The 14264-nt window shown below is 58.2% G+C and overlaps 5 protein-coding genes across 5 annotated transcripts; 3 read left to right on the forward strand and 2 right to left on the reverse strand.

The window, feature by feature from the left end:
* Positions 1-24: 24 nt before the first annotated feature.
* On the forward strand, positions 25-1766 carry GGS23DRAFT_602379 (MFS general substrate transporter; the record flags this gene model as incomplete). The annotated part of the gene is made up of 2 exons (XM_051519321.1): positions 25-413; positions 635-1766. 2 exons carry the CDS (start codon positions 25-27, stop codon positions 1764-1766), a joined length of 1521 nt encoding a protein of 506 aa, XP_051377407.1.
* Positions 1767-2533: 767 nt separating this feature from the next.
* GGS23DRAFT_592452 (HAD-like domain-containing protein) lies at positions 2534-3572 on the reverse strand (the record flags this gene model as incomplete). The annotated part of the gene is made up of 3 exons (XM_051517883.1): positions 2534-2667; positions 2720-2928; positions 3079-3572. 3 exons carry the CDS (start codon positions 3570-3572, stop codon positions 2534-2536), a joined length of 837 nt encoding a protein of 278 aa, XP_051377408.1.
* Positions 3573-5721: 2149 nt separating this feature from the next.
* On the forward strand, positions 5722-7934 carry GGS23DRAFT_46329 (Mdm33 family-domain-containing protein). The gene has a single exon (XM_051514136.1). It carries the CDS (start codon positions 5884-5886, stop codon positions 7462-7464), a length of 1581 nt encoding a protein of 526 aa, XP_051377409.1. The 5' UTR covers positions 5722-5883; the 3' UTR covers positions 7465-7934.
* A 718-nt stretch (positions 7935-8652) lies between these two features.
* On the reverse strand, positions 8653-12575 carry GGS23DRAFT_592454 (uncharacterized protein; the record flags this gene model as incomplete). Its single annotated transcript, XM_051517884.1, has 7 exons — positions 8653-8714; positions 8772-9177; positions 9235-9436; positions 9504-10587; positions 10658-11638; positions 11700-11969; positions 12104-12575. 7 exons carry the CDS (start codon positions 12573-12575, stop codon positions 8653-8655), a joined length of 3477 nt encoding a protein of 1158 aa, XP_051377410.1.
* A 203-nt stretch (positions 12576-12778) lies between these two features.
* On the forward strand, positions 12779-13990 carry GGS23DRAFT_46528 (uncharacterized protein). Its single transcript, XM_051514162.1, has one exon. It carries the CDS (start codon positions 12981-12983, stop codon positions 13815-13817), a length of 837 nt encoding a protein of 278 aa, XP_051377411.1. The 5' UTR covers positions 12779-12980; the 3' UTR covers positions 13818-13990.
* Positions 13991-14264: the final 274 nt, after the last annotated feature.

Consider the following 14264-nt stretch of genomic DNA (forward strand, 5'->3'; position numbering starts at 1 on the left):
CTGTCTTTTGCTTGTTTATTCGCGATGGATCCCACTCTGCTCCGGACCCTCGTCCAAGTCGAGTCCAACTCGATCGCCCACCATGAGCACACTCTCCCGGCAGCGCCCGAGAGGGTGGTGTCGAGGACGTACCCGGCCGTCCCCCAGCAGGACCCCATCGAGCTGCAGTCCCTGCGACTGTCGAGAAACGAGACCGCACCGTCGCCCTCCGCTCCCGCGACGCCGCGCGAGGAGACCGACCTCGAGATGAGCGCCCCGGCCACGCCGGCCGAGCCGGCCGACGCCGTCGACGCTCTCCCGACTCTCAATAACCCGCCCAAGAACAAGTTTCGCCTGGCGTCGTGCTGCTTCCAGAACTTCCTCAGCGGCCTGATCGACTCGGCCGCTGGTGCCCTCATTCCTCATATGGAGATGTGAGTCGTCTTGCGCTTATTTCCTTGGCTACCTGCTGCATCCATCGAACAAACGGGAGTTCTCGAAAACAGAGGGGATGCGGAATCAAAATAATGGAAACGATGAGAATGGCGATACCTATATCCCACGTTAATTAAATGTGAAAATTAAATACGAATGAATACGAAAGTCGTGGCAACGAAGCTGACCAGAGCACCTATCCCTCCTCCGCCGACCGCAGCCATTACAACATCGGGTACGCGGTGGTGTCGCTGCTCTTCATCGGCAACGCGCTGGGGTACATCATGGCGGCGCCGTTCGTGGACCAGATGCGGCAGCGGCTGGGGCGGGCGCGGGCGATGGCGCTGTCGCAGGCGCTGATCGCGGCGGCGTTCGCGCCGTTCGTCAGCGCGGCGCCGTTCCCGGCCGTCGCCGTCGGCTACTTCTTCATCGGCTTCGGCTGCGCCGTCCAGCTCGCCATCTGCAACGTCTTCTGCGCCAACCTGCGCCGCGGCACCACCATGCTCGGCGCCATGCACGGCAGCTACGGCGTCGGCGGCACCCTCGGCCCCCTCGTCGCCACCGCCCTCGTCGCCGCCGGCGCCCCCTGGAACTACTACTACTTCCTCACCCTCGCCATCGCCCTCTTCAACCTCGCCTTCTCCTCCTGGTCCTTCGCCCACTACGAGGCCGAGCAGGCCGACGCTGCCCAGGCCGGCAGCGACCCATCCGCCGCTGCCGCCGCCGGAGCCGACTTCCCGTCCCGCTCCCCCGCCGTGCAGCAGATGTCCGCCATGCTCGTCGCCTTCTCGTCCCGCGTCGTGCTGCTCGGCGCCATCTTCATCTTCGCGTACCAGGGCGCGGAGGTGTCGATCTCGGGGTGGGTCATCTCGTTCCTGATCGCGGCGCGCGACGGCGACCCGTCGACGGTCGGGTACGTGACGTCGGGGTTCTGGGGGGGCATCACGCTGGGGCGGTTCCTGCTGTCGCCGGTGGGGGCGCGGGTGGGCGAGAAGCTGTTCGTGTACGTGCTCGTGGTCGGCGCGGCGGTGTTCCAGCTGCTGGTCTGGTGGGTGCCCAACATCGTCGGCGAGGCCGTCTCGGTCGCCGTCGTCGGCCTCCTCCTCGGCCCCGTCTGGCCCTGCGCCGCCGTCGTCTTCATGCGCAACCTCTCCCGCCGCGAGCAGGTCAGCGGCCTCAGCGTCGTCAGCGCCTTCGGCAGCTCCGGCGGCGCCGTCGCCCCCTTCACCACCGGCATCCTCGCCCAGGCCGCCGGCACCTTCGTCCTGCACCCCATCGCCATCGCCCTGTTCGCCGTCATGGTCCTCTGCTGGTTCGGCCTGCCGGGTAGCATCAAGAGACGGACCGAATGATCATCCTTTCCCGTTTCCTCTTTCTCGTCCTCCCCCCCCCCTCTCTCCCCTCTCTTCCACTTTATCTGGCCCACGCCGTTCCTCTTTTTTTTTTCCCAATACATACGGCACACGTACGGCGTATGACGTACCTGCGTGCATCCAGCGAGGCGATCCATGGTCGTATTCGTGGTAGCGAATGGAACAATGGCGGCGGTACTCGCCTTTCTGCCTGCGCAGGACAGGGCGGCAACGCATGGATGATTGGATATCACATGTATGACCTACATGTAAGCTGAAGGGTCTGCATCTCCACCCCTCCCTCTTCCCACATCCCTTCCATGGGCGGAATGCAGGGTATAATATTGGTTGGATATCGGGACGATGCCGGCCCTAATAACCGCGAAAAGATGCCTTGTTATTACTACCAACAGTAGATCTACCTGGACGTGTTTGTATTTGGAACACATATTCTGTCATTGGCGCAATGATAACTGGTGAAAATTTTTTTGTTGAGCTTTCGATGGGAGTTTATGCGGCCCACGGTACCAATGGAAACTAATCCCATCGAGCAATAATCTATCCATTCGTTCATATATGCCCATCATCTCCTAGTTCACCCGACCCGTCTGCTCATTCGTCTATATAGACGTCTCCCATGGAGACATCAAGAGAGCACCCGATTCGTCATCCGTCGTTAGGATCTACGGGAAGTAGTGGGTAACCAGGAAGGGGTTGAGGATGACACAACGTGGAAGAAGACAGGGGTTCGTTAATCGTCGGCGAATCTACTTTCTGCCAACAGCAGCCTCCTTGACGCTGATCTTGCCGTCTAGGATAGAAGCGACAGTTTCGTGGATCTCGGAGAAGTTGTTAAACGTGACAAATGGCGCCTTCTCGTGCTCGCAGTATGTGACGAGATCTGAAAAATTAGCGTCCATCTCCAGTTTACGGTATAGGGGAGGAGTTCCTACCGCAGTTGGCTTTGGCAAAGAGCAAATCGGTTTCCTTGGCGGCGGACAAGTCGGATACACCGTCCCCAGCGTAGAACAGGATGGGCCGCTCCGGCAGAGAGGAGTACGGCTTGATCGTGCGAGACTTGTCGTGGCCGAAGGAGCTATGTACTGTCGTTTCAGCAAGCTGGCTCTCACGCCTCAAAACCTGAAAATAGCCGTACACGTTTCTAAATCGAAATTACACGTGCAAATTTATACAGTAGTAACAAGAAGCAAGAACAGCAACTATGGCAGTAGGAAGTGCGAACATACAAACAGAGAGATTGGTGATAGAGAGACAAGAGGAGAGAGGTATAAGGAGAGAGAGGGGGGGTTACCTATCATCGCGGAAGGTGATGGTCCAGCCGCCCTCGTCGTTGATGGTCTTTCCGGGGCGGGCGGCGACGTCGTTGCTGACGATCTGCATGGTGTCGACGAGCTCCTCGCCGACGAGGTGGGCGAGGAGGGCGCGGATCATGGGGCGCATGCCGCCGCTGAGGACGACGACGGGCACGTTGTTGCCGCGGCACCAGTGGAAGAAGCGGACGAAGGCCGGGTCGAGGACGACGCGCTCGCGCACCGTGTCGACGCACTGGTCGAACGGCGTCCGCACGCTGTCCATCATCTCCTGGAACGTGTCCCGGAACGGCCGCCGCCCGTAGATGACGTCGTAGTTGAGCTGCCGCCGCAGCGCGTTCCCGAACCCGAGGTTGTCCGTCAGGAAGTCGTTGCTGTCGTCCAGCGTGATCGTGCCGTCGAAGTCGGTGAAGAAGATGGCCTTGGGCTGCGTCTGCAGCAGGGGCAGGCTGCTGGTCTGCTGGTTGTCGGCCATGGCTGTCGAGTTTCTTGTGGTGGTGGGTTGGGTAAGTAATGGGGGCGGAGAGGACAAACAGAGCGAGAAGCCGAACTGGAGAGTGTTCGAGCTGTAGATAGGGTAGTATAGGTGATGGCCTATGGAGAAGTAAGAGGCAACTCGGGAGAGCGCTTCGAACAAGATGCCTATGTCTGAGGGGTTCTGTGTAGAACTAGGTGCCCTGTAGCGAGGAATAAATCGTATCCCCTATGTTGAGAGGCGGATATGAAAGGCCCTATTCTTGAAGCTCGTTGAGAAGGAGTTGATGCCACGCGGAGAAAGAACTATTTTCTCTCTCGTGTAGGGTCAGTCAGCTCGTGCTTCTGTCGCTCTCAGAGTGTCTCTTGCTCGTCTGGGTGAAAAGAAAGAGAGGAAGAAGATGCGAGGAGAAGTCAGCGACTCGAGCAGGCTTTATATGTTTCCAGTCGGACCAACCATCGATCCATTGTAACTACGTAGTTAGGAAATAACTCCCTATCTCTCTACCTGGCTATCTACCCAGCTATCGACGCGTTGTAGCTTATCACCACTACCACCACCACCACCACCGTCACCTACTTACCCACCTCGAGCAGCGTTGAGCTCGCCATTGGACCGCATTATACCATCACCCATACCTAGCTACACCGAGGGGGAGGGTGAGGCCGGCGCCGATAGCGTGCGATATAGTATACGCAGATACTTCCCTCTTACCTCGGGCAGCCTGCCAATGGCAGACGCTGATCACATCCACGCAGACAGAGGCAGACACACACGCATATACAAACCATGGCTGCCGACGTCAGTCTGCATGACGACGTTGTACAGCTCATATTGCCGATCGCACAGGGGACGAATGGTGCTCAGTATCTGAAGCCGTGTGAAAAGGGGCCAGTCAGAAAGGACTCGGGGAGTCTGAGCTCGGAAGGCTACGGTAGGGTCGGGTAGGTCCCTATGGCGTGTTGCGATCCTCTTCTCTGCCCGTTATCGACATCGGCGGCTTATGTCGTAGTACCTCTATACCTACCCCGGCTGGTCGGCTCCTTCGATACCACGATGGCCTTCGACGCAACTGTGCACCCGCTCCTGGCCGCTCCCTACACGCATCCCTACGTGCCATTCCCACCTCGCTGCTGCGCACCCACGTAGCAGGGCCAGGTCGGCACAGAGGCACGGAGAGGCAAAAAAACCTGAAATACGTAGCATACGATTCGGTACTTAGGTCAAGTGTGAGTAGCAGGAGAGGTGAGAAGTTGACGTAGGTACTGTCTGTACATCTGTATGTCTGCCACGCCATGTCACCCCTCCGCGCGTCGGCCGACGCTGACGGGATGATCGCCGCTGCAGTCTTCGCTCCCGTCGCCACTCGTATGCGATCTGTTCCTCTTCCATGCTAGATTGTCTCGTCTTAGCTAATTGTTATCTAGGTACGTTGTTTTTTATTTTTCCTACGTTGTATTTTGCCTTTTCGCCGGCACCTAGGATACATCTGCCGTCGGGACGATTCCTTTCCATCACGTCTTTTTCTGTCGAACCCACGCGTGAAGCTATTCATAGATGGTACCGGTACAAGTGCCTACCTAAGGGGGGGTTTGTAAGTAAGGGCGAGGGCAGACTCCTAGAGGCAGGGGGTATATCTACCTATTTGAGTAGGTTAGGTATCTACCTAGGTATGTACCCGTACGCGGGTACATGTTGGGTACCTAAGGTATCTACAGTAGGTACGTAGATCGGTATTCCGTCTCTCCCCTGCTCCTTCCCTTCGACCTGCCATCGAGGACCCACCCAGACCCACCCATCTCCATGCGGGTCCCACTTATATAGTGTGGGTCCCACTGAGGCTTATTCGATGAGGCTTATTAGCGGGCTTGGCGGCCGTGGTAGCCGCATCGGGCTAGTCTGGGCCGGCAAGGCGGTGGCCGGGTATTCCCCGGCCTCACTCGTGGCTGGTTGGCAATTCCGGACCTGCGGGCCTGTAATCTCGTAGCATCAACTTATTATCCTATTTTCGCCGCGAATCTTCTATCCTCTCGCCCTCTCGCACCCTGTGCCCTCGCACACGCATACGCCACTCCCACCCCACGCGTGTGCCGATTCGGCACCTATCTGCTTCGGCTCTGGCTCCGGCGCGAGCGGCGAGAGAGAGAGAGAAAGCGAGAGGCCAGGATAGCCAACAAAACTCTCACGGAGCCTGACCACGGCCTGGAAAGAGGACGAGTTGAGCGAGATCTAAGGCGAGAGGGAAAGGCTACTGCTACCTCCCCCCCCCCTCCCCCCCCCTTACTTTCATTCATGCTGTAGTCCGCCCTTCATGTCGACCTCCCGGGTCCTCAGGCCCCTATTCGGGCCTAGTCGTCGGTTCCTTGTCGATCAATTGGTGCCGCCTCAAGTCGCAGCAGCGGGGGGGGCCTGCAGGCTTATCTCGAACCAGCCGCCGACAGCGCCGGTGTGCTTGACCTGCCGGCACCGCCTCGTCGCCAATCCGCACCAGAGGCTCCATTTCTCCTCCTCCAGAACGACGTCATCCTTCCCGTCGAAACCTGCTTCGAGCCGCGACAGCGACAGCAACCAGGGTCCTACCACCACCACCCCTGACACCGGAAACGACTCGTCCTCCAATCTCTTCGCCCCGCCCATTCCTCCTCTCTCCTCTTCCTCCTCCACCCCTCCACCATATCCCGCCTCCTCGGAATCCGAACCACCAAATCCGACCGAGCCACCCCTCCCCCCTCCCCCTCCGCAGGGCCGCGACGGCAGCAGCAGAAGCAGCAGCGACGACAGCGACAGCCATGCCGACCGGCGCCAGCAGCACGACCCGGAGCTCCCGTCGGCCCTCAACTCGCGGCGGTCGCAGCTGAACCGGTCGCTGAGCGCGTTCATGGACCGGGCGCAGACCACGTTCTTCGTCGCGTCGCGGCGGCTCAACGACCTGACGGGGTACTCGGGGATCGAGACGCTGAAGGGGCGGGTGTCGGCGCTGGAGGCGGCGCTGGCGGCGGCGCAGCGGGCGCTGCACGAGGCGCGGTCGGCGTACAAGGGCGCGGTGGCGGGCCGCAGCGCGACGCAGCGCGAGGTGACGACGCTGCTGGCGCGGCAGAAGACGTGGTCGCCGGCCGACTTCGAGCGCTTCACCGCGCTCTACCGCCAGGACTACGAGCTCGACGCCGACGTCGCCCGCCGCGCCGCCGCGCTCGAGGACGCCGAGCGCGACGCCGAGCGCCTCGCCCGCGACCTCAGCGCCGCCATCCTCAGCCGCTACCACGAGGAGCAGATCTGGAGCGACAAGATCCGCCGCATGAGCACCTGGGGCACCTGGGGCCTCATGGGCGTCAACGTCCTCCTCTTCCTCGTCTTCCAGTTCGGCGCCGAGCCCTGGCGCCGCCGCCGCCTCGTCCGCGGCTTCGAGGCAAAGGTCCGCGAGGCCCTCGACGAGGACCGCGACCGCGTCCTCGTCGCCCTCGCCGAGGTGCACGGCCCCGCCGCCGCCGCCGCCGCCGCCCGTACCGGCGATGCTGCTGCTACCGCTCCTCCTCCTCCTACTCCTCCTCGCACCGAGCCGTCCCAGACGCCCGGCCAGGACGAGCTCGCCGGCACCTCGGTACCCCCCGCTCTCGCCGAGCTAGCCGGCAAGCCCTCCACTCCCCCCGCCGTAGAGACAGAGCCGGCCGCGGGCCCGCTCCAGATAACGTACTGGCGCGACGCCTCCTGGCGCGAGGCGCTGCTGAGCCGGGACTGGTGGCGCGCCGTGGCCGCGGACCTGTGGAGCGAGCGCCAGGTGGCGGTGCGGATGCGCGACGTGTCGGTGATCGCGATGGAGGGCGCGGCGGCGGGCGCGGCGCTCGCCGGAACCACCGCGGCCCTGGTCTTCCTGGTCGTCGCGCGCAGGACGTAGGCCGCGATGGGGAGGGAGGCGCAGACGCCGAGGCAGACGAGGGAAAGGGGTGGAGGTGACGGAGATCGAAATGGTTATAAAAATGGAGAACTGCACATCTGGCTAACCAGGTGTTCCGCAATGCACAGAGAACGTCCGTGTGCTATGCTATGCTATGCTATGGCCTGTATGTAGAATGTCTGTATGCTATGCTATGCTATGGCTTGTATGTAGATATGCGCGTATGTACACTAGGAGAGACACAACCTCTACCTACCTCTACCTCTACCTCTACCCCCCCTACCTACCCCTCCCCCGCGCCAGCCGTCCCCGCAAGCCATCTGGATAGCTAGCATGGTCTCCGTGCCAGCATACATATCTATATACCAAGCGTCATCGCCCTCACACCGCCGAAGAAAACCAGCTGGTCACATCCTCTCGTAGTCTGGCCCCTTCCTCGTCTGACAGATATTTAAGATGGTTATCTTCTCCATTTCTGTCTCTTTTTTCTCTCTACTCGCGTCCATCGTCTTATCTAACACATCCTGCAGCCCCCCCACCACACCGTGTCTCTTGACAAAAGGACGCTGAAGCTAACAAAGACACCAAAAAAGCCCCCTCTAGAATATGAGTTTTCGCTGCACTATTCTTGTTGCGTGTAATTGACAAGGCGACCATCGCCCGTGCTACCTCTACTGTTACTGCCCTATGACCCGGGGGTTATCTCTCAAGATCGGGTATGGTGCCGCTCCTCGACAAATTCTAGGTAGTGATTACGTCGTGCGCCCAAAGCCCCAATGCCACTCTACTTCTCCAAGCGACTTATATCTCGCCTTTTTTGGGGGGGGGGTGGGGGAAGAGGGAGCATTGGTTTCTTCTCTGGTTAAAAATTCGTCCCGCGAATGGCACTTCGCAACCCCCTCGTCTGTCCGCTGCCCCTGTGGCTGGTAGGCGCCTAGATCATGACTCTCATCGAAAGGCAAAGGTATCGAGCTTGTAACGATTTACTGCCGAACCCCTCCCTCGCCCCCGCTGGACTACAAAATCGCATTACCCCGTTATCGCGGCTCTCAAAGCTTCACATAACAAGAGAATCCTCATCTATTTGCTTTAGACGGTTTTCCTGCGTCGGGGGAGTTCTATCAAACGTTTTCATGGCGTCTTCAACTTGAGGCTTGGTCTGACTCTTGCAATTCCTTTCTTGACCCCTTAGTCAAAATCGGCCGTGTACGAGAATCCACGGAATTCCTCCTGCATTGCCTGGGAAAGCACTGTAATTTTGTTAGCACCCCTCGTAACCACGCGACAGACTCGAGCGGTATGCTTACCTGATTGTACCGGTGTTAGGACCGGCGTGACGCTAGTAAATTCTGAATCGAAGTTGCTCGTATCCGTAGCATTCTTGATCGCCGGCAAGAATGGCGGTTGCACCCTCTTGTGATAGATGTCGTCCCAGCTTATATTCCGGAAGAAGGGTTGACTCATAACCTCTTGAGCATCAGTCGGCCCGCTGCCGAGTCGTTGGTCAGGATCTCTGGTGAGCAGTTTCTGCAGAATAGAGACCGACTCCCTGGGCATATGAATAGGGTATAACGGCTCGTCGGCGAGGATCGCGTCGTATATCTCGTCCTCGTCTTCACCGCGGAAAGGGGACTGCTGCAGGAGCATTTGGTAGATCAGAACTCCAAAAGCCCACCAATCCACGGCTCTCCCGTACTTCTTGTCTAGAAGAATCTATCCGCATGTTAGATAGCTAGCCCATCGGCGTGAGTGGAGGATTGAGTTACGTACCTCGGGGGCCATGAACTCCGGAGTGCCGCAGAAGGTGCCCGTCGTGGTGCCATACCACATATCTTCCTTACACAGGCCGTAATCGGCGATCTTGAGGTGTCCGTCGAGAGTGAGCATAATGTTGTCAAGTTTGAGATCGCGATAGATGACTCCGTTTTCGTGGAAATACTTGAGTGCCAAGCAAACCTCGGCGGCATAGAACCTGAAGGGAATGTTAGCAGACCTCCCAGTAATGAAGGCGCCCCCCCGCCCCCACTCTGAGGACATACTGTGCTCTCTTCGCGCCAAATGGCCCGCGCTGGATATGAAGCATCAGGTCACCACCGCTGATATACTCCATGACAAAGTACACCCTCGTCTCTGTTTGGAAGCAGGCGTGGAGGTTAGTTAGGAATGGATGGCGCTCCCTGTTGGCAATTAAAAACACCCTCTTCTCCGATCGAATGCTCTCGACCTCGTCGTGCTCCATAATGAACTCCTTCTTTAGGACCTTGATGGCGTAGAGCCGCCGGGACTTCTTGGTTTCAGCCAACATGACTTTTCCGAAATTACCCTTACCGAGAACGGCAAGGAAGTTGAAATGGTCGAGGCCAATGCGCTGACCCGTTCCCGGATCGGTAGCAGAGGGCAAAGGTTTCCTTGCCGGAGGTGGCAGGGTGGTGCCGGAGGATAGAGAGGGAGTCTCCTGAACCGGTTGCGGCTTCGATACGGGTGTCACAGGTGAGTACATCTGGTGCTGGTGCAGCTGTGACGTGGGTGATTGTGGCTGCGGAGCAAGTTGTTGCGACGGGGGGACTTGTGGTTGGCTCGGAGGGTAGTTGCTTATGTTCGCATATGCTGCTGGGTTGTACTTGGGTTGTGAAGGAACGTTATACCCTTGACCAGCCGAGTACAAATCGCCTTGGCTATCCCCAGGCCCGAAGCTGCCTACTCTGCCAGCAGAATAATCCGGAATCTGTCCGGGGCGCGCGGCCTGCGAAGCCAGGGTATTACTCATAGCAGCCGTGGCGGCGGCGGCGGCGGCGGCACTGGAACCTGACGAAGTCCGATCGGGATGAGCCGGTCGAGAAGGCGAAGTCTGACTAGCATACATCGCTTTGGCCGCGTCGGTTGCCTCTTGGGAAGCGGCACTGGGCTGGTAAGAGGGGGCACCATAAGGTGACGCGGAGCTTGATGGACTTGTCGGACTTATCTTGCCCGGCCTGAACGTCTTCTCGCTTAACGATGTCGCCTTCTGCTGACGCTGTTTCTGTGATCTGATCCCTTCAAGTATCTGGTTAGCGACAGCCATACTCATACCGCAGAAATCGGGGACAAGATGAACGCATTGCGCGTGAGCCGTAAGTCCGCATTCTATAATAAGGTTGGTTAGATTCGCATGCTAAAAGAAGGGGGGCGGGGGACGGATGGATGGTCGCCGTACCGGTACACTTCCTACAATTTTTCTTCCCGAAGGGCAGTATGTAACCGCAGTGACAACACCAATTCGCCGTGACGTTGGAGAAGGGCGCAAACCTGTGAGGGATGCGGTGATTGATCTTCTCCTCGTCCGGATCCGTCTCAGCATTGCTCTTGCTAATGCATTTGGTGACCACGCTCGAGTAACATTTCGTATGGCACGTGTATTTGCAGTCCTCGCATTGCATCCCGGCGGAATATTTAAGGAAATCGCCACAGAGGGCGCAGCGCATGATGTTGTAGAATTGGTGCTGCACGAACTTGTGACCGTACATCTCGTGCACCTCTTCTTTGCGTTGACGGATGGCGCCCTTTCGGCCGAGCCCCAAGTCGACGGGCCTACGGTCCTTGCTCTGTTTTATGAAGTTGAGGGACAGGTGGATGGAGCCGGTGGGCTCGAGGTTGAACCACGCATCGATCGGTTGAGAGGTAACTTGGGGGACCGCTTGAGGCGTGAACTGTTGGTTCTGCCCCGAGCCGCCCGGAGACATTGGGGGGGCGCCGAACGGCGATTGCGGTGGTATCTCCATCGGGAATTGAGGCGGAGGGACGCCTCCAGGTCCTCCCATCCTATCAGCAGATACCCAACCAGAGTTGTTCACTTCCGCCTCGATCCTCTTTCGCCGCATCTCTTCGACGATGTCCGATATGCGCACCCAAAGCATGGCAATTGGCAGGGAATGCTCGCCATTCTTATCGTAAACCGTAAGTTCTATCTCGTTGGCTTTGTCGACCTCGATGTTGTGGTATTCGGACTCCCACCGGTCGGAGCGCGAACGGTTCGTCCGCGCGACAACGTTGTCTTCGACTTTGATAGCGACGTGCGTTTCCGGACCCCGAGAGAATCGCCCGGTGCTCGCGTGGTCGACATCTTTAACTTGGATGACCCGGATGGTAAGCTGTCCCGTCAGCGGTTTGCGTAGGTTTGGCATATTGATGCTGTCATCTACGAGGAGAGCCGGTTAGCGCTGAAAAAGGTGGTGGTATTTTCAAGGCGGACAACCAACCGTCGGGAGAGTCAGCAGAGTCGAAGTCGTCAATGTGAAGCTCTTCGTATCTCTTGAGTGCCTGCTTCAAGAGGTGAATCTTCTGTTTGCTTTCGATCCTCTTGGCCGCGGCGTCCGCCTTGCTTTTGCGATCCCCTTCCATGCCGTAGAGCTGTACCATCTTTTCTATACCCTTGAGATACTGTTCCTCGACGTTCAGCTTGAACTGGATCTGGGATAGCATGAGCTGAATTCGAGGGCCGAGGTACTGGGTATCGTATTTTATAAGATCTACGAGCACCTTCGGTCAGTATCGCTTTCCCTTTGTCTTCGGTCCAGGGGTAGGATCGCTAGAACCAACCGCAGCGGTGCCAACGGCAGTAGCAGCGACGTCGGAAAAGAAGAAGAAATAACTTTCGACGTACCCAGCTTGGTGAAGTTGGGCCTCGGCCTCGGTATCGACGATGGCCCCGGAGGAGCAAAGGGGTGTCGCGGCGGCATCAGATCCCCGTGACCACCGATCTGACCGTACGATAGAGAACCGTAGGAGCCCTCGTCTCCCGGCCAGCCGCCGGCATCTTTGGGGGGAGGCAGCGGCGGCCCTTCGAGATCAGACCCCATTTCACCGCTAGTGGGTCGTGATGACCCAGGCACGCCGGACGTGGGAGAGCCGAGAGACATGCTGTCGACGCCCTGGCCGAGCCGCTTCATCTGCAAGTCGCGCAGCTTCTCCTCGAAGAATTGAAGATTCCGTCGTCCCTCCCGCATCTGGCTGTCGAGACGGGACCTTACATCATCGTTGTTGGTCTGCTGTCGCATCGAGTTGGCGGCATTGATGAGGGCTTTCTCGCGCTCGATCTTCTTGTAGATATTGGACAGGGCATCTTCGTCACTCATGTTGGGCGGCGGGTTCGCGCGTCGTCACGCGCGGTTGGCCTCTGAGGCTTTGTTGTGGTTATTGTTGGGCGGGTTCGTCGTGGCGGGTGGGGGGAGGAGGCGAGGGGAGAGTGTTGTGGTCGTGATCGGGGCTCGTGGTCCTACGCTTGAGGGCTTTAATTCTTTCTGTTCGGCGACGACGGCAGCAGTGAGAGCAAAGCCGAGAACGAGCAATAGAGACGATCCAGATGCTGGTGGCGTGCAACACACAATCCCGTTACCTGTTTGATACCTGCTACCGGCCTCTGGGCACAGATACACTGGTGACACTGGATAGAGGCAGCGTTAGCTCGCGACCGTGGGCTCAGCCATGAGTATATAAGCTAAAAAATTGCGAAGCGGGCAGTGCCAAGCGGGCAGGGAGGGATGGGCGAGGTGTCTTCGGCGGTGGGCACGGGTTGGTCAGGAGGTTGGGCTGGAGAGAGAGGGAGAGCGAGAGAGAGGCAGAGCGAGAGACTGAGAGAGAGAGAGAAAGAGAGGGAGAGGGAGAAGGATATCTGGAAGAATCCAGCGTGCGGCGGAATCTCTCATGGTGGAGGAGATGCAGTACAAAGTATCTGGCAGCTCGGTGCCTGCCTACCTAAGGTACATCCACCAGCCAGCGGTACTAATCAGCGAGTACTAATCATCAGACCGTACTCATCAGGCCGTGCTCATCAGACCGGCGGCGGCGGTTGTTATTGTTGCTGTTGTTGCGGCAGCTACCTGAGGCAGATCCAACCGATGTCGACGGCTGACCTAAGGAAAGGCAGATGCGAGAAGCGAGAAGAGGTACTGCTACACCAAAGGTTGCTCGCTGCCTCCCGTCCGGTCTGGCTGGGTTGCGTCGCTGCCGCTTCCTCATGTTTGTCTGGAGTCCATGGCGGGGTCTTGTGTCTCGCATGCGGCGGGCAGTCGCGCCGGTGCCAGAGGGTGGCCTGTGTGTATGGCAGATGTGGGTTGTGCGGCTTGGTGGGTTTCGCCCATGTTCCTTTCCGCCTTCTCCCGCCGCGCGAGGTACTTCCGCTGGTACTTGCAGGCGGTTTCTTTCCGTCCTTTCTTTCCTTCCTTTCTTCCTATCTTTTCCTCCCTTCCACCTTCCCTATTACGTACCTAACCTTAGGTATTAGCCTCAGATACCTTACCTCAAAGTACCTTACCTATTTTCATCATCATCATCTTCTTCTTCTCCTCCCTTCCCCGCTCTCTCTCCTCCTCCCTTGAACTCTTGTTGTCGCTCCATGCTAGACGTGACGCGGCCCAGCTGGCCCTTTCGGACTGCGTTGGCGCTCTAATGCCTCCCAGTTCGCTAGGTCAGGCCAGGCAGGATACCCCCGGCTTCGTGAACTTTCTTGCGTGTGTACATTTTGAGGTATGCAGACACCTGCCCATGCAGAGTGTATGCCAGGCAGATGTGCCTAAATCAAAGATCATGCCCTCGCTGCAGAGAGAACAACAAAGGGCGGCCTACCTTCTAAGCAGCCAACCTAAACAACATACGTGTAAGTATGCGTGGGTATACCTATAGGTAGCCCAGCTCCGTTCTCTCGATTTGCGTCCTACGCGGATATGCATATGTATAAGCGCGAATCGACAGCAGAGTTACCTTAGTTAGATAAGTACCTACATATTTTTGTACGATGCGCGGTATTAGCTTATCGCGCGAGCAGC

This window comes from Durotheca rogersii, assembly GCF_024521655.1.
Source record: "Durotheca rogersii strain YMJ 92031201 chromosome Unknown GGS23scaffold_1, whole genome shotgun sequence".
Classification (NCBI taxonomy): Eukaryota; Fungi; Ascomycota; class Sordariomycetes; order Xylariales; family Xylariaceae; genus Durotheca; species Durotheca rogersii.

Coding starts and splice junctions, on each gene's coding strand:
- GGS23DRAFT_46528 (XM_051514162.1), top strand. CDS start 12,981: ATGGGCGAGGTGTCTTCGGCGGTGGGCACGGGTTGGTCAGGAGGTTGG.
- GGS23DRAFT_46329 (XM_051514136.1), top strand. CDS start 5,884: ATGTCGACCTCCCGGGTCCTCAGGCCCCTATTCGGGCCTAGTCGTCGG.